This window comes from Protopterus annectens, chromosome 5.part1 (assembly GCF_019279795.1).
Source record: "Protopterus annectens isolate FY-2018-M chromosome 5.part1, PAN1.0, whole genome shotgun sequence".
In the NCBI taxonomy this organism is placed as follows: domain Eukaryota; kingdom Metazoa; phylum Chordata; order Ceratodontiformes; family Protopteridae; genus Protopterus; species Protopterus annectens.
This window is the reverse complement of record NC_056736.1, coordinates 628,289,877-628,312,487: the sequence shown is the minus strand read 5'-3', so window position 1 is coordinate 628,312,487 and position 22,611 is coordinate 628,289,877. Positions and strand designations below refer to the sequence as shown.

The following is a 22,611-nucleotide window of genomic DNA, read 5'->3' as shown; positions in this document are numbered from 1 at the left end:
CCTTTTTTTCCAGTGGTATTGCGGTGGTCCAGCCTTTCTTATCCCTACCGGCGGAGGATCCGTAAACCAGAGAACAATTTTGATTTAAAATTCTTTTATGAAAAACAAAGATTCAGGCCTTTTATACCAAAATTACCTTCATTGTTTTCTAAAAACTTAGGGTATTCCTCTGGAACAATCTTTCTGTATGCTCAAGCTGGCCATATTATTACCAGAAATCTTGCCATAGACCTCTAACAGTACTTTTCTGATTTACTCCCAAATGTTTTGAGATTACATTGTCATCCTAGAACCCATTCTGTTACTATCGGTTCTAAGGTCATTTGCTTGAAGTTTCATACCTTTGACGCATTACAATTGGGCATTGTTTCCAGAAGTAATCTCTTCCTTGGTTCAACAGTGCTCCTGCATCCCCTTTCTCCAAATATGTGGCTTCCTCAGTTGCCCTTCTTCCAGAGTTTCCTTTGAGGATATCTCTACTAGTCACTTGCCTTGTAAATCAAACCCTTGTAATGTAATACAAACTGGCATTGTCTCCAAAAACAGACCTTCCTTGGTTTGACAGTGCTTTGTTATATCCTTCCTTAAGGGCCTCTGTGGAATTATGTAGCTGGGACTGTAGCACATCAGTGAGGAAGAATGAATAGGACAACATCAGATTTAGGAGTTATGTACTTACCATAACATGGTATCTGTGCTGTCCATTTTCAGTCTTCCTTTCCTTCCCGCCCAGCCATCCCCCGGCCTTATCATTTTCAGAAGGATACTGGATGATTTTAGGGAACAGTTTTAGCTCCAGGTTTGAGTTTTACATCTTTTTTTATATGTCATGTCTCTATAAATCACCAGACATAGACAGTAAACTTGATCTGGGGAGTTAGAGAGGGTGATTCATTATGGCAAGAGGGAGGATCTCAAGTCTAGGATCCAAAGTCTGGAAAATATGTCTGAGTTGGATCCGAGGATCGGATCCATAACCCATCAGTGAGGAAGAATGAAAATGGACAACACAGATCCCAAGTTATGGTAAGTACATAACTCCTAAATAATTGACTTTAATTATTGGTTTAACTACTGGTATTTTTCGAGGGAATCCAACATATATTAGCCTGGGATGAAATGTCTGACAACCCCAGCTGCTCTGCTGAAGATGGTTTGCATCTCTTTCCTCATAGCTTCTGTATATTTGCTAAGACTTTTTCTTCTCCCATAATACATTTTTAGGTTAAAACAAATACACTCCCACGCCAGTGTTGGTTGAGAGCAGCTGTTTTATTCTTTACTTGAATTCACCATTTCATTGATAGAAATTGTCAGGGTAATATCTTAGAACAGCAGGCTTGTCTCCTTTCTTTCTAACTTTATTTTTGCATACCTTGTTAGATATCTGTGCATTTATACAACTGCATATTACCCATACTAAAACAGCTATTCTTGTAGAGTTTTATTTATAATTTTGATAAATACATAAAACACTTTGGCATATAGGATGCCTTTAATTTATTAAACATTAACAAGACATTTTTCCCTGTGAAAGAATACTCTGTTCAATACTGTCTTTTCAAACTACTGCTAGCATGATTATTAGCTTGAAGAAAAGCTGCAAGAATAATATGAAATATAAAGGGTTAATTTAGAAATAGTATAAAATGCTGAAAAATAAGTAGTAGTAAGTGTGCTGGCATAGCTTAGTTAGATATTGGCATCCATGTAAAGGAGTATGTTATTGAGAAACAAAGTCTGTAAAAATAACTGCGCAGATGGCAGCTGGAAGGACCTCAACGAAGTAAAGAGATGTAACATCAAGCAAGATAAAGCTGGAACATCAGATAGTGCTGGAACACCACGTTTCAGATAATGCAAGCTTGAGTTTCCATGGATCATCAAACTACAAAGAACCAAGGACTAGGGAACAAAGAAAAAACTGTTATACAAAGAAAGGACTGTTTTACATCAGACTTTGAGAAAAATACCAGACCTTTTGGTATGTAACTGTGCATAAACAAGCTTTGGGTATTTGCCATAGTGAGCTGCCAGCATCTGTGTTACATGCTTGTAGATCTGAAAAGAAAAATGTGATAGTAAAGAGTATTAAATGAAACAGTTATCTTTGTGTATTTATTGTACTTAGTACAATACAGTAATAATACTAGCTGATTACAATAAATAGTTAAATGAACTGTGGTATGTATGCATGTAAATTCAAGTAACAGAAAGAAACAAACAGGAAGACGTGCATAGAATTCTTCACTCTGAATTATGGGAAACATTTTAAATCTGCCCAGAAGCTTGTGCTTTTATAACAAAGATCTTCTACATGTATCAAAACCTAATAACTCTGCAGGCTATTCTCTCTATTCCCATCAATGTAAAAAACCTGCCACTCCAACCCCTAACAATAAAACAGGACTGCTCACTAAACTCATTGAAACTGGCCATAGATGTGTGTGAGAGAGAGAGAGAGAGAGAGAGAGAGTGTGTGTGTGTGTGTGTGTGTGTGTGTATGTGTGTATGTGTGTGTGTGTGTGTGTGTGTGTGTGTCTGTACATGTGTTTGTGCGCACGCACGAGTGCGTGGTGTGGAAGAACTACTACGGCACGGCTAGCCACCCTGTGGTTTAAACCTTGGCTTTAGATGATTGTCACTGTTAAAGTGACACCTTGACCCCATGTGTAAAAATGGGAAAAAGGGGTTGTGGATGGATGGATTGAAAGTCTATTTGTTTTTCCTTTTAAAAACTTGTATGTATAAAAAAAATTAAAGTGCATATTTTAACATTTTAAACAATTAAAGCTGCAAAGGAAAGATTTTGGAAAATAATCAAAAGTAATTTATAACATATAGGGTATTGATTAGGTCTCTGATCATAACACGTTATTATGTGTTCAAGACATCAATGCCAAGAAATTCACCTGGAGAGGTGAATCTTGATATTCCTGTCAGGAATACATAATAACAGGTTATGATTGATGTGACTTGATCATAACTTTGTAATTCATGAAGTTTTATCTACTCCATATACTACCTGTTACCAAAAAAAAAAAGCCAAAGTGTTTTAAAGCACTTAGCGAGTACCTTCACATAGATAGCAAGTAAGGAAAAAAATCAGCTCTAATTTAAGTAAGTTACTTACAAGCTGACATCTTAACTTACATGACCATAGGAGGAAAGGCATTCAGGGACCATTGAGAGTATAGGAATATCTCTTCCCTTATACCTGATAGGAACAGCGCTAGCCTTTAAAAGTGCTGTTATGGTCAGGTCTCACTCTACAGAAGGATGCAACAGATTTATCTTTCTGATTTTGGAGCACAATCATGGCATTCCATGTACTACAAAGTTATTCACAGAAGTAATAGTAATCATGTGTAGTAATCGGATCCTAAATACTCTGTAAGTAAGAACTGCAGCAAAACATCTCATCTGATGTTGTTAATCTTCTTTGGATTCCGAGCCCTCAGAACCGAGTCGGCCTTTTTACCAAGCTTGCACCAGCCAAAAAAACTCTCAAGCTAAGCCTCTACCCAGAATGCCTTTCTCCCCTTTATCCCGGATCTTGTTTGCCACATAGCTGTAAAGCCACATTTCAGCCAACCTCTCAGCTAAGTGAAACTTTTTTGATATGTGTGTAAAAAATTTTGGATATCTTTATTTTTTATTAAGCAATTAGTTTTTCTAGTGTCTTTTCTTCTGTCTGACCTTGTTTTTTCCTCTCTACCTGTAGTTACTGCTGGTACACTTTCAAGTACCATTGTTGGTATGGCCTTTCCTCCCTTACCCTTGTGGTATTTCTTCAATACCATAGTTGGTATTGTTTAACCTATTAGCTGACTTTTTTTATTCAGGTGTTTCCCTTCTTTTCTCTATCATACCAGTATATTGTTATATTTGTGACTTTTTTGAATGGAGTTGATTTTGATTATAGTTGGATTATACAGTTGGCCTGTGGTGTTTTTTCTCAATGTTGGATAAGAAGGGTACTTCAGGTTTTAAGCATTGTACTTCATGTAAGGGCAAGTTACCTAACATTGATTCTCATGATGACTGTGTATACTGTTTGGGAGTGTCCCAGCCTTTGGTTCAGCCTCCATGTGACATTTGCCAGAGTTTCAGTCAATGCACTCTTGATAAATGCAAAAATAAACTCATTCTGAAAGGGTTACTCAAGTCACCCTTCTCAGAAGACATTTCTGCAATGGTGGTCTCAAACTCTCCTTCTAAGGACAAAAAGAGATCTCACTCTGTTCCTTCTGCACCATTGGGTGCTCAGATCAAGCCTGGGAAATCAAAGGTTCCACAGTTTTCTTCGGAGCATAAATCAGCCTCCTTGGCTTGTCTTCTTCGGCTCTGACCATCTCAAAACATTTGATACTGGCGCCCGTTTCAGAACCGGTCCTGCCTCTGGCACTGATCATAGACCTTACTATGCCTATTTCGACTTCAGCACCTGTGGCCACTTCAGCTCAGAGCACACCTTTGACTACGCCATTAGTTTCCATTTTGGAACTGACCGTTTCAGCTCCGAGTGCCACTTCAGCTCCGAGCATTATACCGACCTCACTGGATTTGACCCCTTTTCTTCTGATCTTGAAACTAGAGACTTTGGTGCTGGCAGACCTTGCACCACTGACCTGATACTTCCCCTCCGTAGATCCATTTCTGGGCCAAGTGTATAGCTCCTTCATCAAATATCCTGACTCCCCATCGAGAGTATCCACTAGATCCACCAGCAGCCTTTCTGAACACGATGTGGTGCGTCTTGTAGACCAGCTGTTGTTAGTCAGGGGGATTCCCTCACTTTCTAAGATGCATCCACCTGCAGGACTTGGTTTACCTTATCCATGGACTCCATCTTACACTCCTCCTTCAACCATCTCAGTTCCGAAGCCTTCTGCTCTGACATCCTTCTTGGAACCCATCACCTCAATGCCTATGTTGCAGCTCACTCTGGCTCCGAGTTTGTCCCTTTGGTCTTCGGTTCCAGCTGAACCGGTCCTTCCTCAATCTGGTAATTGGGGGTCGGGCGTGTTGGCCTGAAGTACAGAGCCACCTCTCTCCTCTGTTCCATCCACGGTGCCAATAGCCATGTCCGTGCCAATCCTGCTTGAGGCTCCATCCGTGGGGGCGGCTTTGTCGGAGCTGGGTGTGATCCCAGTCCCAAGGTTGTCTTTCTCGGTTCCATGCTCCCATCCCTCTTTGGGTGGGCCTGCCTTCCACGCAAGGGAGAGGGCTCTTACTTCTGGTACCACTCCTTCAATGTCATATCCCTGGTTTTCATATCCTGAGCTTCAGCTGTCATAGACCACCCCCTCGGGACACCAGGCAGAGAAGCCATAGGACATCCATGTTCAGGGTACACACTCTTCTGAGTCCTCCTCATAGACCCCCACTGAGGAGCCCCCTTGAAAAAAGACATGCAAGAGGAAGCACATGAACTCACCCAAGGAGTCCTTAACAGAAGACATGGATTACAATGATGGTGAAGGGTCTCCATAGTCACCTCCTGATGATGTCTCCTTTGGAGACATCCTGGAAATGTTAAAGCAGAGAGGTGACCGGAAGCCCTCCAACCCTTCATCTGAGGAGTCCATGTTCCTGCAGGCTTTTCATAGCTGGCCTTCTATCTCTTGGGTGACCCCGCTTGCTGATGAGCTTGTCATGCAGTGCGCTTGGAAGAACCCTGATTCCATTGAGGTGAACCCTTGCAGACCAGACAAAATTCTTTCCCCTCCCGAGGAGAACCCGCATTGGTACAAAGGGTTACCAGTTGATGCTATGGTGGTGGTGGCGGCCATGAAAAAGGACTTGGCTGAGGAAAGCCCAGCTGTCCACCCACCCAACAGGGAGTCCCGGGCGGTGGACAGATTTGGGAAGCATGTTTTTGCATCAGAGACCTTTGCATACAGACCATGAATTATTTGGCACATTTTACGAGGGTCCAGAGGGACTTGATCTCCAAACTCTCTGGGACACTCGCAGGGCAGTTGTCTGACGGGGGCAGGGACAAAGTGGCCTCACAGCTTGCAACCAAGGAATCAATATACAACTTGTCCATAAGGTTGCTGTCACATGCAATCGAAGGGGTGGCTAGAGCAGTGGGTTCAGGCATTGTTATGAGGCATCATGCCTGGATGTGCATTTGTGACCCCACAGACCCCTTCAAGTCTTCCTTTCTGAATGCTCCCATCAAAGGTTCATCCCTTTTTAGCTCCAAAGTGAGGGACATGCTAGCCAGGTGTGAACAAGATGGGAAGACCCTGTCTGCCATAGGCCTATGGTTTTCCAACCCTCAACGTACCTTCTCCAGGAATCAGAGTAGTGGAAAGATGTGGCATAAGAAATCTCAGGGTGCCTTCCATGCCGCACATGGTGATGATACTCCCAGAGGCAGAGGGGGTAACAATTCCAGAAGACACCCCTATAGAGGCAGAGGGGGTCCTCATAATCAGGGCTCCAGGGATTCCTTCTCTGGACAGCCTTATTACCACTGATTACTTACCTCTGGAAGCAGTTGGAGGTTGTTTCTCTCTGCACCAAGCTGCCTGGCAATCCATCACCACTGATTGTTGGGTGCAGAGCATTATCACCAGAGGTTACACCATTCCCCTTTCTTTTCAGCCAAATTTCCCAAGAAAACTTCCCGACATTCCACCCAGTCAAAGGGAAGAAGCAGCTTCAGACATTATAAAGCTGTCTCAAAAAAGAGTCATCCAACCAGTCTCACCAGACTAGTGTGGATCCAGATTTTACTCGAGATTCTTTTTGGTGCCAAAAAAGACAGTGGACTGGAGACCCATTTTGGATCTCAGCAGCTTAAACAAGTCTGTCACCAAAACCAAATTCCGGATGGTCATGGTTTAGTCCATTCTCCCCTTTTTAAGAGAAGGTGATTGGATGTGCTCTATAGATGTCCGGGATGCGTATTACCACATCAAGATGGGCAAACGTTCCAGGAGTCTGCTTCGCTTCTGGCTAGGAGCCAGTCATTATCAAGTCTGTGCCCTGCCATTCGGTCTCTCTACAGCCCCTACAGTGTTCACGAAATGCACGGCAGTGGTAACAGCTCACTTGAGACTAAAAGGATTCCAGGTGTTTTCATATCTGGACGATTGGCTCCTTACCGCCCCCACCGAACATCTTCTGGTAACAGCACTGTATTATACACTCTCTCTCTCTCTCTCTCTCTCTCTCTCTGGCAAAATTGTTGGGAATAACAATACATTGGGAGAAATCAAACCTTGTCCCTACACAACAAACAGAGTTCATTGAAGCAGTGCTCAATAATCAGTCCTGTCTGGTTCATAGGTTCATAGGTTTATACTAGGCTATCTGCCCTAAGGCATTTATAAGCCTAGCCCAAAGTTTTGTGGCTTACGCCACCCCTTATATGAAAAAATACTGTGCCCATTAGTTTGTTTTGCCTCTGTCCAGCAGTGACACAGAGATGATTCCCAGGGTAAACCTATGATCTCCCATCCACAGGTCAAGATTTCTCTTGAACAGAGCCAGCGAGGTGCTCTGCCTCACATGGACCGGGATTTTATTCCACAGCATAGGGAGTCTCTGAGTGATAAATCTATCCCTCCAGCACGTCCTATTTATATCCGTGCTAAGGTTTAAGTCACTTGCTCTAGTGGTTTTGGTGGATTTGGATTTTTTGAGGTGGAGCATGTCCATTAATTCCGGGTTGGACATGGCCTTGTATGTCAGGCACATGTCACCTCTGAGCAGACGGTATGCGACTGAATAGAGCTGGGGTTTCTTTAATCTGGCAGCATATGACAGATTTTGGAGTCCCTTTATCCTTTTGGTGAGGAACTTCTGGGGTCTCTCCAATTGCTGCAGATGTCGGGTGAGATACATCCCGAATGGGGCATTGTACTCGATCATTGGTCTGATAAGTGAAGAGTACAGGGGAACAATGACCTCACTAGATCTGGATGTGAATCCCTTCATGATCAGGTGGGCAATGTAGAAGGTCTTTCTAACCACTTTAGCAACGTGAGTGTCAAAAGAAAGGCCACTGTCAACCTGGGTCCCCAGGTCCCTGATAACCTCTTCTGTGCTTAGTGGATTGCCACCTATATGGTAGCTTGGGGTTACCTTGTTTTTCCTGAAGGGTATGACTATACATTTTTGGCGTTTAACTTCAGGCCATGGCTCTGGCACCAGCTATCTGTTTCCGTGAGTCCCTTCTGAAGGATATCCGTGTCCGATGCACTTTCCACTATGGCGCCCAGTTTGCAGTCGTCTGCAAACTTTGTCAGCCAAAGTCCTCCCATGTTGGCCTGTACTTCTGAGAAGTAGATGCCGAACAATAGGGGCCAAGGACCGAGCCCTGTGGGACACCACTTGTGACCGGCTTGGAGTCTGACATAGCGCCAGCAACTCTAACCCTGTGGGTTCTGTCCTTAAGCCAGTTTGCAACCCATCTTGTGACATATGGGTTTACATTTAAGCTGGTAAGTTTTTCTACAATACCCGAGTGGGGTATTGTGTCGAAAGCCTTTGCAAGGTCAAGGTAGGCTGTATGGACTGCCTTTCCCTCATCAATGGCCTTGGTGACTGTTTCGAAGAAGTCGACCAAGTTCAAAAGGCATGATCTGCCCTTGACGAACCCAAACTGGGTCGGGTCCAATGCCTGCAAGTCCCCTATATCTTTGTTTATGATCCTCTCCATAGCTTTGCAGACTAGACTTGTTAAGCTTATGGGGCGGTAATTACCAGGGTCTGTAGAGGCACCGCCTTTGTGGAGTGGGACCACAGTTGCCGTACGCCACTCCTTGGGCACGTATCCTGTGGTAAGGCTGAGATTAAACAGCTGCCTTATGTGCGGGTTTAATTCCTCATTTAGCTCGTGTAGCACACAGCCGGGGACACCATCCGGTCCCATTGATGCTGTGTTTTTAGCTTTAGAGAGAGCAGCTTTCACCTGCACATTTGAGATGTCTGGGAGGCTACACTCCGCTGGGATAGTTATCTCTCCTTTAGGGGAGAGGGGTGAAGTTTGCACTGAACCTGTCTGCCAGTATGTTGGCAATGTCTGTGGGTTCAGTGATTTTTGTATCATTTTGGACTAATTCTGAGCATATCTGGGAGTTTCCACCCAGGTTCCTAACATAGCTGAAAAAGGCCTTATGATTGTCCTTTGAATCCATGGCAATTTTTCTCTCAAAATTGGCCTTAGTTGATTTTATGAGTGCTCCTATTTTTTTACTAATAATGATCAGGGGTGACTTCCCTTTTATGGATTTTGTTCTATCATGTAATAGCTTTCTCCTCTTATTGTAAAGTTTGTTAATGGCTGGGGTCCACCAGATTGGACGTTTGCCCTTTGTGGAAAGAGTCTTGGTTTTATTTGGGATTGCCTGATCCATGCAGTCGTGGAGGTGTTCATAGAAGGCATTTGTAAGGGCTTCCGCAGCTTGGGTTGTGGTTTCCACTGGCTCGGGGGCCTTGAAGGATACCACACCAGTCTTGAGTAGTGTAAAGTTTGCTTTAGAGAAGTTCTTCTCTGTGGTCTTTTTTGTTTGGGGTGGGGGCGGGATGTGGATTTCCAGTGAGATTAGTTTATGATCAGATCTCACCAATGAGGGATATACTTCTGGTGTGGAGCATTTTTCCCCATGTTTGTGATAATGAGATCTAGTATATTTTCTCCTCTCATGGGAACAGTGACTAGCTGTTCCATGGCATTTGAATTTATGAACTCCAGGAACCGTTGGGCTAGAAAGTTAGGGCTTGAGTAATGTTCCCAGTCTATATTCGGGTAGTTGAAGTCACCCAATATGATGGTGTTTGGAGATACATTTATACCCTCCAGTGTCTTCAGGAAGGCTGTGTGGGGTTCCTGAGTTTGAGAGGGTGGCCTGTAGCATGCTACAATTTGTAGAGCAGTTTTGCCTATGGTTAGTTGCACCTGGATGGTTTCCGAAGCTTCGTGCGTTGCCACCAACCTGGAGGTGTGGGTATCCTTTATGAATATGGATACACCCCCTCCTTTTGTGGTGTGGTCTGGGTTTAGGGCCGGAACGCATGATATGAGGTAAAACCTAATAGTGCCGGGGTACTCTCAGGAGCCTTGAACCAGGTTTCAGTTACAGCACAGACATCGATGTTCTCCATACTGAGAAGGGTCTCGAGTGCGTGCATTTTGAGATTTAGACTTCTGGCATTGAGCAGTATTACCCTCAGTTTCTTCCCATTTTTGTTTTCTAGGGTGGTAGGTTTAGAATTTGAGCCTTGCCTAAAAAAGGCACTATGGGGCTGGCAAGAGCCTTAGCCAATATCCGGAATCCCAGGGTGACAGGTGCAAGCCGTCCCTTGAAGCAGCGTGGCTTGTCAAGCATGTCATCCCAGGCAGACAGACACTGGATCCCCTTTGAATGACACCAGACATTAAGCCAATTGTTAAAGCTGATCATCTTGTCTCTATATTGTGGCATCATTCTTGGTGAAGGAAGGATACTGCTCAGGGTCAGGGTCATACCTGCCTGGGCTACATAATCAGAGAGCTGCTCTATGTCTCTTTTCATGTAGTCCAGGGAGGTACGTCTCAGGTCGTTCACACCAGCATGGACAATGACTGTGTCATATTTGTACTTGCTGTGGAGTGACCCGCGTCCTTGTGTTATGTGGCGGATTCTAGCGCCCAATAGGCAGCTTACTGTGACCCTCTCCTTGTTCAGCCTGGTGAGTGGGACGACAGTGTGTCTGACTATGGAGTCACCTATGACAAGTATGTTTGGTGTTGTATTTGGCCTTAAGGGCTGTGACTGCTTTGCACACTGATTTTGTGGTTTATGTGTTGCTTGTGGGGTGTCTTGAGGTAGCAGTTGTTTGGGTGTCTGCTTTGGAGGCCTCTGCTGTTTAGGTAAATTTTTACTCAGAGCCTCCGAGTATGTCTTTGTGTGTTTATGTGTTTGATTCAGTGGTGTGGTAGCATTATGTGAGGCTGGTTTTGTGGTGTGTGTAGTTGCCTTCTCCTCCTGTCTGGTCTTGCCAGTCCTGAGTTGAGAGAGCTCAGCCTCCAGTTTGGCTAAATAGCTGCATCTCTCGCCAGTATTTGTGTTATGTGGGAGGAGGAGAGGGTTGTCTGTGTACATGAGGCAATTGTAACATTGCCTCAATATTCCCAGATTCACCAACTGGGCAGGAGAGGACGCCAGCATCTGGCCCTTCGACATGCTAGAAAAATTAAGTTAGGTATGAGACTGAATAAGAGAGGACTTAGTAAGGAAGTGGGTACTCCTGGGGGGGGTTTCGAAGTGAGGGACTTTGTATAATATAGAAGTGACAAGTGCTGAGCTTTTTTTTTTTTTTTTTTTTTTTTTTGAGAACAAGTGCTGCGCTTTTTAGTCAAGGGATATACTGTTTAGGTTACTAGCAGAGCAGTTCTAAGGGAAAAAATGAAGAACAGACTTTATGGAGCCAGAAAAAGTTTAACCTTGTTAAACTGGCGCTGCCCGATGCTGCTCTAGCAGGGGGCTGGAAAAGGCAGGAAATGACCCAAAATGGCCACTGAACTACAAGTTACTGTCTTAAACCACTCCTCTGAGGACAAACAGGCAGCTCAGTACTCCCCACTCCCACTGGTGAGTAAAGAAACTTCCCCCTGACCAAACAAAGAAAATGGAGAAGTACAGGAACCAAGACAAAGCCCAGGGATCAGCAAAATCTGATCACTGGAACAAACTAGCCAGGAAAGTTAGGAGAACAAGAATATTTTTTTTGTTTTTTTTTTTTTTCAATTTTTTTCACAGACAGAACAGAAAACACAATAAATGCTTTGCTTTTCGATTAAATGCTATCAAAAGCTAGTACACTTGAGTGTATTAGCCTGTAGTTTAACTTTTAAGCAAACTTAAACTAAGAAGTGCAACCAACAATTAAAGCTTATAAAAACAGGAAAAATAATAGGTAATACCACTATAAAATAGACAGAAACAGTCGTCGAATAACACAAATGGTCAAAAAATGCAAAAAAAAATACTTAAAATCTGGAAAGTTGCTTTTTCTGTCCTCTGCTGCTCTAGGAACTCTGCTGGATACCATTGGTATCACTGTGGTATCACTCCTATTCACAGACTCCATCGATTGAGGCTTCAACTCCGGGTGATACTCTCACAAAAAACAGTTTCTGCAAGGGAAGTTCTTCAGGCCGTAGGTTCTATGGCAGCAGCAATCCCAATAGTGTCTCTAGCAAAGCTACACATGCAGATTCTACAATGGCTCCTTCTGTGTCAGTGGTTCTCAAACTATCACCCCCTCAATTACCAGATTCAAATAACCAACTCCTGCAAACAGGACCTGCTTTGGTGGATGAGGCCAGACGTAAAACTTTGGAGATGTCCATTTCAATCTCCTCAACCCACAGCCATTGTGACAACAAATGCTTCCTTGATTGGGTGGGGGGGGCATTTACAGGGAAAGACTGTCCAAGGCACATAGTCCACTTCAGAGGCCCACCTGCATTTCAATGTTCTGGAACTGAGAGCTGTCCTGTTAGTGTTGCAGACCTTCCATTCGGCTCTCCCTTCCGGGACAATTGCAATTCAATCAGGCAATATGTCAGTGGTCTGGTATATCAACAAGCAAGGAGGAACCAAGTCCTATCCCCTATGTTGAGAAATCATGAGAATTTGGCAGTGGGTGATAGATTCCAACCGCTTTCTAATAGCAATGCATATCCCAGGGAGCTCCAACATGATTGTGGACAAGCTGAGCAGATGCATCCTCATGCCTCACGAGTAGTCCCTCAACCCTGAGGTGGCGTCAGCAATCTTCAGCCTCTAGGACCAGCCCTGCTGCAATCTTTTTGCCTCCCCATCAAACACCAAGTGCAGCAGCTATTTTGCCCTACTTCCCCCAGAGGAGGAGTCACAGAGGGACGCTCTGATCCACGACTGGCCCATGGTATTTCTTTATGCTTATCCTCCCATCCCTCTGATTCCACAATTTCTAAAGAAAGCTCTTCGGGTGAGATGCAAGGTGATCCGTATAACCCCATTCTGGCCTCGACAAGTTTGGTTCCCCTTCCTTTGGCCTCACCTAGTATACCCACCATGGATTCTGGACCCTCCACCAGATCTGATTACTCACCCCCAAAGGTTGAGTCACCCAAATCTGTCCAGTCTCAAGCTGACAGCTTAGTTTCTCCACTTCCACATGTAGCCAGGCAAGCTAATCTCTCCTCGCCTGTTCAAGACATCATAAACCATCCACCAGAAGACTATACTAGGATAAATGGAAAAGATTCTCCATCTGGTCCAAGGATAACATGCTAGACCCGTATTCAGCTTCAGTTACTGCAGCTCTTCAATACTTGGCTAAGTTTTTTGATAATGGCGCCTCTGCCGCTACCATACGAGTACATCTAGTAGCAATTTCCAATTTCCACAATGGTATAGATGGCACCCCTCTTATCTGTCTACATATTTGCAAGGCTTTCCTCAAGGGGACTTCTCATATCAGGCCTGTTGTGAGACAGCCTATGGAACCATGGAACCTCACTCTAGTCCTTCAGTCTTTAACTCAAACCTTTTGAACCTGCTGCGAAGTGTGACCTAAAGTTTTTGACTTGGAAATCCTTGTTCTTGGCAGCCATCACATCTGCCAGAAGAGTCTTGGAGCTGCAGGCATTGTGTATCAAGAGGCCCTAGCTGGTCTTTCATAAAGACAGATTATCACTTTGGACGAATCCATCTTTTCTCCCCATAGTTGTTTCTGAATTCTCTATAAACCAGACCATTGACTTACCAGTGTTGGGAGAGTACTGCCTTCACTCTTTAGACGTACATTGAGAATTGAGATTTTATCTAGACAGGACCAAACCTATCCGTAAATCTGAACAGCTTTTCATCTCCTTTTTTGGGCCCAGAATGGGAGAGGCTGTTTCCAAGGTTACATTATCAAAATGGCTAAGGGACTGCATACGTTTCATCTATTCCCTCAATAATGAACCTATGCCAAAAGTTAAAGCTCACTCCACTAGATCTATGGCAACATCGGTAGCTTTCCATTCCAGGGCTTCCATGGATGACATCTGTGCAGCAGCTACTTGGGCTAAGCCTCATACCTTTATCAGTCATTACAAATTGGACTTGGTCTCCAGAGGGAGAGCTGCCTTCGGCTCAGTGGTACTCAGGAATGTTCTTCCATAAGGGCCGCCCATGGACCTCTAGGTAGCTTGGGATTCTGTCCCATCAGTGATGAATGGAAAGAAGATTAACAACATCAGAAAAAGAAGTTACGTCTTACCATAATGTTCCATCTGTGTTGTTCATCTTCTTTCATTCATCACTCCCCACCCTCATTCCCCCTACAAAGGCTACTGGGGGATGCTTTGGGTCTAAGTGGTGCCTTAGGGTAGTTGTGCAGAGGTGGCCTCGGCTTTACTTCCTTTTCTTTAGCAAACTCGATCTGAGGTAACAGGGAGAAGGGCATTCTAGGTAGAGACTTAGCTTGAGAGTTTTTTGGCTGGCACAAGCATGGTAAAAAGGCCGACTCGGTTCCAAGGGCTCGGAACCGAACCCATCAATGATGAATGAAAGGAAGATGAACAACACAGATGGAACGTTATGGTAAGACATAACTTCTTTTTTTTTTTTTTTTAGCATCTTGTAGTCTTTTGCTTATAATGACTTCTAAGCAGAGTCAGGGTATTGTTTATTGTTGACATTAATGAAATTCTGTGAAACTCCGTTTTATCACATACTTTTTTATGGGTAAGTATTGACCTCATCACCTTCTACATCTGTACTTTGTTGGCATATATTGGCTAATTTTAAAGATTTTCATAATATTTATTATTTTATGTGTTTACTTAATTAGTTGTTTTGGAGCAGCAGTTTTACTGTGGAATGTTCATTTTCACCTAGTACTGAATAAATGTGCTAATGTACACTAGAATGTGCAATGTTAGTTTAGTTAATCCTTTATAACAGAAGGAATGACATATTATTTTTTAATTTTAGCTCCTGCAGCATTTGCTGGTTTGATGTATCTGCTGGTGAGACAGAAGTACTTTGTGGGTTACCTAGGTGAAAGCACACAAAGGTATATTTTATATTTTCTTGCTTGGTTGAGCTATTTCTGTAACAGAATTAAAGTGGTTTTACCAAAGAATCAATTTGCATATGAAAAGACAATGGCTTCTTTTCAGTATTTTATTTTTTTCTCCTAGTATCTTTATTATGGATGACTTTTACAAAAAACAGGCCTTGAATTCTTGACGTTTTATTTTTCTGTTTACCTTACAGTTTTCCATTTATAGATTACAACATGCTGCTGTAGAAAATGCTGTTTTCTCTTTGTATATTTTTATTGGTATAATTTTCTCACTCTGTATTAATAATAATATAATTACATGAACATAATAGAGTCTATTGTCTACTATAAAAGTAAGGTTGTAGTAGAGTACAGTCTCTGGAGGCAGTAGGTGGATGCTGCACCATTCATCACACTGACCACACAACCTTACCAACTCAGTCTTTTAACGTCAGCACGTAGGTCATAGACATTTCTATTTGATACATGAACAAGAAGCATGAAAGAGTGCCATGTAGCTGACAGCTTCAGATGCCGAGCCCTTTAGATCTTTCTTTTGTATACTGTTAAGACTCGTAGCCTTCAGATATTCCTCCAGATAGTGAAAAAATTAGGCAGGCTGGAATCTATTAGTGACCTGGGAAGCAGGGTGGCAAAAAGTCTTGAGTAGCTGATGGCTACCAGAGTAAGATGCAGAACAGACCAGAGCTGTATTTTGTCCTGGGGAGATAAGATGATAAGCAAAGCCAACTACAGCGACAAAGAGGCAAATTCTGCTACTGCACACATGAAAGAGTTCACTATCCCAAGAGTTGTTAAAGTACAAAAAAAAGAAAAGTAGAGAAGACACAGTATGACAGGATGCTGTGGGACACAGTATAACAGGATGCTGTGGGTCATGGTATGACAGGATGCTGTGGGTCAAGTGTTTGTGGATTACACATCCTAGCAGCTGCTAGGATTTATCCCATGTAAAGAGGAGGGATGCACATGATGAAGGGTTACATTAGGGTATCACTCTGATGAATGGAGAATCCATGCAGCATCTGGAGTTCAGACAAAAGGATTCTGATGTTTGCAGTAGAAAGAAACCAAAATTAAATAAACACATTTCCAGATATGTCACATATTTAAAAGATTGTACCGCGCTGAAAGCCTCAGTAAACTGAATAAGTATTGATAAACTGTGAAGCAGGTTTAAAACAAGTGACATGCAGCTACTGCATTGGAAAGAAAACATGGTGGTTGTATACTCTCTGTGGAGGAGTTTGGCTGTCCTAAGTAACTGCTGAGGGCTGCAAAGCAAAAGCAAATAGTAAGAGGATAGTTCTAAACATTTTCCTTATACAAGAAAGGAAATTACCTTAATGCATGTAAGAAGACTTGTCACAGAACTTGTGTATTAAGGTTTGCACTATGAATAAAAAGTATGGATTCTAATCTGTTCTGTCATTTATTGCAGGTAAGTAGACTGTATCACACTGATCCTAAGTGCAGATTTGTTTATCTGTCGGCCTGTCTATCTATCTATCTATCTATCTATCTATCTATCTATCTATCTATCTATCTATCTGTATAGCTATCTTTCTGTCTATCTATATAGCTATATTTCTATCTATCTATCTATCTATCTATCTATCTATCTATCTATCTATCTATCTATCTATCTATCTATCTATCTAGCTATCTTTCTGTCTATCTATCTGTCTTTCTAACTACCTAGCTAGCTGTTTGCCTGTCTATATTTATTGACCAGGCTGGTCATTTTCAGCAATGATGAAGCTACAAAAACAAAACAAAATTAAAATATTGAAATTCAGTCAATAAACATAGTTGCATTCATTTCTAAGCTTAGTTATAAATGGCAGTTAAAATCATACACACAGTGTTAATAAAGATTCATGTTGAATAAGTGAAGTGACACACATAGGTAATTTTATGGAAATTTCAGGCACTTGCCGAGTGGTGAGCAACATACATGGGTGCTTCACATCATTTTGCCCATTTTCTAAAGTCCTTTTGTGCTAGATGGAGTGCAGGAGGTTGAGCCAAGATGAACAGGAAGCTATAATGTTCACCAGGAGGTTTACATGTATTAAGCTGAAATTCAACTCACGAAGCATAGCAATAATTGAGGATCGGTGTGATGAAGGATTGCAAACCAGAAGAAAGGACACAATTTCTCCCTCTTACATCCACAGAGATCTGCAGTGGACAAAAAGAAGGAAGACCAAATTGAGCCCAGAGATTAACTCTTTCTCTAGGAGTAGCTGTTATTAATTCATAAATTAGTATGTATTAAACAAACACACTAGATAAATCAAAATAGACACAGTTAAAGGCTTTATAAGGTGCCCATCCTTTAACAATACATTAAGGTGGATATGTTCCTGGGAGCTCACACAAGCAACAGTTAATGTGGCTTATTTTATGTATTGAGGTTAAATAGCATGAAAAGGTTTTAGACTCCAAGTCTTAGTACTTATTGCTCCAACCTATAGTTCAGTTCATTTTTTTAGCAATTGCTGCTTACAGCTATAGAGAGATAATATGCAAAAAATAGTTAAAATGTTTTCAACCAAGTATTGGGGGACTTTAGAATTTAGCTGGGGTAGTTATTTTGAGAAAGAATGTAACATCACTGCTGGTCTGGGCATTTAAACTGCTGCTGGCATTGTTTTAAACTTTAATTCTTAGATTGGTTACTGTGCTTTTCTTAAATACATTAAATTGCTTGGCTGTGCACTCCACTGCTTTCCATTTGGCTCGTTACTTTGAGATGCACAACAGAGTCAAGCTGAATTATATGACTTGTTTCAACCAGAATTGACCTCTGACAGTCCCTGCTACATCAAGAGAAGTGAATATTTTATGTTATCACTTTTACTGCTTTTTTCTACATTTGGACACACATAACTTGTCAAGTGCTTGGGGCATTTAGAACTTCCTGGGATAATTATCTTGTGAGAGAATGTACCAGTACTGCTTTTCTGGATGTTTAAACTGATGTTAGCAGACACTGTTTTTCAGTAGGTTACTGTGCTTTTCTTGTTTGCATTAAACTGTTCAGCTGTGAACACCATTGCTTTTCATTTAGCTGGTGGGCATGGAACTATGTAACTGAGCCCTGCTGAATTATCCGAATGTGACCTGTTTCAACTGGAGTTTTTCACAAGATTCATACAAGTTTCAAAGAAATTTAGTCCTGTAACCATGAACACCTTGCCAATATCTCCCCAGGCTATATCCCCTTTCTCAAGGAGGACTAGGCCACTTAATCTCAGGGTAAATATGGGGGTACCCATCCAATCAACTAGGTTCTGTGTGAAGGATGCAGAAGCAGCTTATTCCAGCGACAGTGGAGGTGCGAAGTAATGGATCTCTGTCTCTATCATGTTCTATTTATCTTCTGGTGAAGACTTGGGTCTCTGGAGCTGATGTTTGCTAAACTATTAGACTGGTCGAGAAACAGAAAATCAAGGACAACAGGGTCTCTAATGGTGCATTAGGTGAGGCACAGGTTGCTTCTCAGGATTCTATAAGATACTGAATAAAGGGATAGCTCTTCTAGCCTGTCTTGGTTGCTCCGAGTTTTAAGCATAAAATCTTCTTAAGAACCACTGGGGCTTCTCTAGTTGTTTGACAGGTTGATTGAGGAACAGCCCAAAAAGGGTACTATACTCTATAAATGGTCTTAACAGTATAAAGGAACAATTATAACTTTAGATCTTGAATGTTAAGCAGAAGTATTTCTGACAATAGTTGCCACTTGTTGATCAAAGGAGTGGGAACTATCAGCCAAAGTCACTGACTGCATCGTCATTTGGTAGTGAAGTGTTGTTTATGCTATTTGTCGAGGGTAGAATTTGTTTAAGAAAGGAAGCAATACTATACTTTTTCACATTTAATTTTGAGCCCATTTTCAGTATACCAGGCATTACTAGATAAGTTCTTTCTGAAAGGTACAGGTATCAGAGGGAGTCTTGACAGTAACACATAGCATTAAGTTAACCAGAGGTACTGGTTCTCATTTTAGAGATCAGAAAGGTAAAAACTGAATAGGAGGGATACCAGTACAGAGTCAAGGAGACTCTGTTTGTTACCTTCATACTTTCAGATGAGGCACCTGCCACGCAAACTATGTGGGTTCTGTTTTTTAGACAGTTTGCCCTCTATCTTGGCAAAAAAGGATCTGTATTTAAAGAATTTGGCTTGCTTACAAAGCCAACATGTAGAATGGTGTCAAATGCTTTGGCTAGACCAAGATCCCCTGCATGAACAGCATGACCACTGTTAACAGTCTGTGTGACCCTCTTTGAAGAAATCTTCTTTGGAACCACTCGATTTAATAAGCAAAATCTCCCTTTGATGATGCTGAACTGTTGAGGATCTGGCTTAATGAGATTTTTGATACCAAAATTGATGAGATCAGTCTGCATATCTCCTTGCATCTGAGCTGTGCATCTTCTGCCCCCTGCACAGCACCATGCAGTGTGCCTGAATTGCAGTCCCCTATACAGTGCATTATACAGTTTGTGTAAACATGTGCACAGCACCATGCAGAGTGTCTGAATTGTAGTCCCCCTATAGAGTCCATTATACAGTCTGTGTAAACATGTGTGCACAACACCATGCAGTGTACAGTCTGTGTAAACATGTGTGCAGAAACCAATCAGTGTTAAGCCTCTGAGCAGAATATCCACACAGCAATTTTTGGTACTTACTTATTATAGCAATCAGATTTCAAACAACTCGATAATATGTTAGTAGCGATAGCTCTTGACAGTTCTGCAGTTTCTACCAAAGTTTAAACAGCAGTGTTTAAAATCTGTCCCTATTTTGAGGGCCTTTGACCCACCATTATTTTACACTTTGGCCCAATTTCTTCTGCTAGCAAATTAACAGGTATGCGAAGCAATACCCAGTGACCATGCTGTGAGATCAGTACCCGCAGACTTCAAATTGTATGAAATGGTAACGCATGGCATTGCTCACTGACTGCAATGTTCATTGATTTAAATGACTGATTGCAAAGATCTGGGATTTAGGGAAAATCATTTTATGAGGGATAGGAGAGGTAAAAACTGGGGAGTGTGAGGAACTTCCCTTTCCACTAATAGCATTTTACAGTGATACAAGCAACCAACGGCAGAAGAATAACTGCCTAAATGCACCATCACCACTGAAATGTATCCTGAGCTGTTATTCCTGTTCCTGATACCTAATCAGTGTGATACAATACTAGTTAGGATGCCCCTTTTCAGTATTACTTACTCTTGTTTCCTGACAACACTCACAATTATGCCTCCTTCAATATCTGGTTGCAATAATACATAAGTACCAAATTTTTCTGAAATGTCTACTACATAATAAAGTGGTGCATGCCAGAAATTACTGTCATGGATCTTTTGTGATTACAGCCTTGTGACGTCATGGTTGTTACACAGCTTGAGATTTAACTGAATTACTCTGACCACAGAGTTGCCGTATCTTGAGCCTTGTCTGCATGAAACATTCTCCTTGAATAGTCTGTTAATGCAATCTTTATGGAAAACTTAGCAAAACATTCTAGTTATCTTTTCTGAACTGCAAGAGTCTGCTGACTGCTCAAATCAAATTACATAGTCTTGTATAGTCTGTAAGACATAAATGAATGCAGCATTCTCCAGAAACAGAACCAAAGCATTCTCTGTTTTTAACCCTAAACTCTGGAATATGTTACCTGGATATTAAAGGCTACTCTAGCCATCAGAAAATGAAGCAAGATGGAAATGCAACCAAGATCACACAGTACAGCAGATGTCTACCCTGCATTTGCCACTAAACACATTATATTTCAATTAATATATGCATCGCTGTAATTTGTTTACAGGGCACTACCCAAGAAAGTCTGGTGATTTAATGCATCAAAATGAATTTCTATGTTAACTTTGTACCATTTCTTTACTACTCACTATAATTTACTCTGTATCTTACTATGGTCTGTAATAAGACTAAGGTCCTGACATGGTCCTACTCCATCAAACTTATATATAATTAAAAATGCACAACTAATATCCATATAACCACTTGTGCCAGCTGACCCAAACTGTTCTTTTACCAAATGACAAATGGCTCTTTTTTAATCCTTTTATTTTATAGTAAACTGTACTGTACTGATAATAGAACATTTGAAAAAAAATGGCATTTTACAGTTCAATAGCTTTTAAAACCGTTTATTTCTAATAGTCTCATAATGTTTTTATTTTTTGCAGCACACCTGGATACATCTTTGGGAAACGTATCATTGCATTTCTGTTCATCATGTATGCTGCTGGTGTCATCAACTATTTTGCCATAGTTCTTTTTGGTACTGATTTTCTTGTTCATATTCAAACAGTGACCAAGGCTAGTTCTGCTCTTCTTTTGATCCCATAATTCTTTTAAAAAATCATTATTCTATACATCCACCCAGACTGCAATAGCCAGAGAATGCAGCCAACGACAAAAGTAAATGATTTCTGGAAAGAATATCTGAAGATAAACCAAAATCAGAAATAAAATGTTCACAGTTTTAACTTTTTTGTTCTATATGTATGATACTATCAGGAATATTTCAGTGTCTTAACATCATATGCAAGGATTTTACATAAACTAAGAAAGAATCCAATTTAAATGTTAAATGATAATGATATGTGCTTTGTATAGCTGGTGTGCTTATGCCATGCCTTCCTTTGCTAGTGTTGTAATTTAAAGCTTAATGCTTTGTAAAATAATGGGTAATTGGAACATATTTTGTTGAAAAATACTTATCAGTAGTTACAAATAAACATAATTGCTCTAAACTAATTTAGCAGCCTATTTTTTCACATTATAAAATACTTTTTTACTGTTTTATTTGTTTCAAATTGTGTGATCTTATCAGTCATACAACTGACAAGGATACCTGACTGTAATGCAGCAGGCAGAATTTTTCATGGCACCTGGATACTTCTCAGCTGTCCAGAATTTGTAGATTATTTGTCCGTTTCTCATAAAAATTGCTGTTTTCTGGAAAATCATTGAGGACTAAAGTCATTAAATGACAGTTATTTAAGTTATAGAACTCCTATCCTTCAGAAAATGCATGCTAATGCAAAAACCTGTTTTTCTAGCAACTTTAAATTTTAGGAAGTTTATAAGACCAATATTTAAAATTTGTCCTTACTTTTGGGCCTTTGTCCTCCCATTATTTTTGGCTTTGTCCAGATTTCTTGCACTAAGAGGTTGAGTGGTATGAGACACACACACACACACACACACACACACACACACACACACACACACACACATGTGCACGCACACACAACACATACACACAACACGCGCGCGCACATGCACACACAACACAACAATAAAATACCATTATGAAAAGTTCACATACACATACAGACGGAGGTACGTACAAAACACATTAGTGTGGTGTAATACGTATAAGGTGACTTCATACTAAAACGTTATTATGCATGTTAAATTGCTAAATTTAGCTAATTAGACTGAAGTATATATGTTGATGTAGTACTAGCAGTCAAGAGAGTAACTACA

General features: G+C 41.4%; 1 protein-coding gene across 1 annotated transcript in view; it reads left to right on the top strand.

Moving 5' to 3' along the window:
* LOC122803571 (arachidonate 5-lipoxygenase activating protein) overlaps positions 1-21,876 on the top strand; it is a 268,434-nt gene extending 246,558 nt beyond the window's left edge. Inside the window, exons 4-5 of the mRNA XM_044073244.1 lie at positions 14,976-15,057; positions 21,303-21,876. Of these exons, the coding sequence (XP_043929179.1) occupies positions 14,976-15,057; positions 21,303-21,465 (245 nt within the window). The 3' untranslated portion in view covers positions 21,466-21,876. The remainder of the gene's footprint in view (positions 1-14,975; positions 15,058-21,302) is intronic.
* Positions 21,877-22,611: the final 735 nt, after the last annotated feature.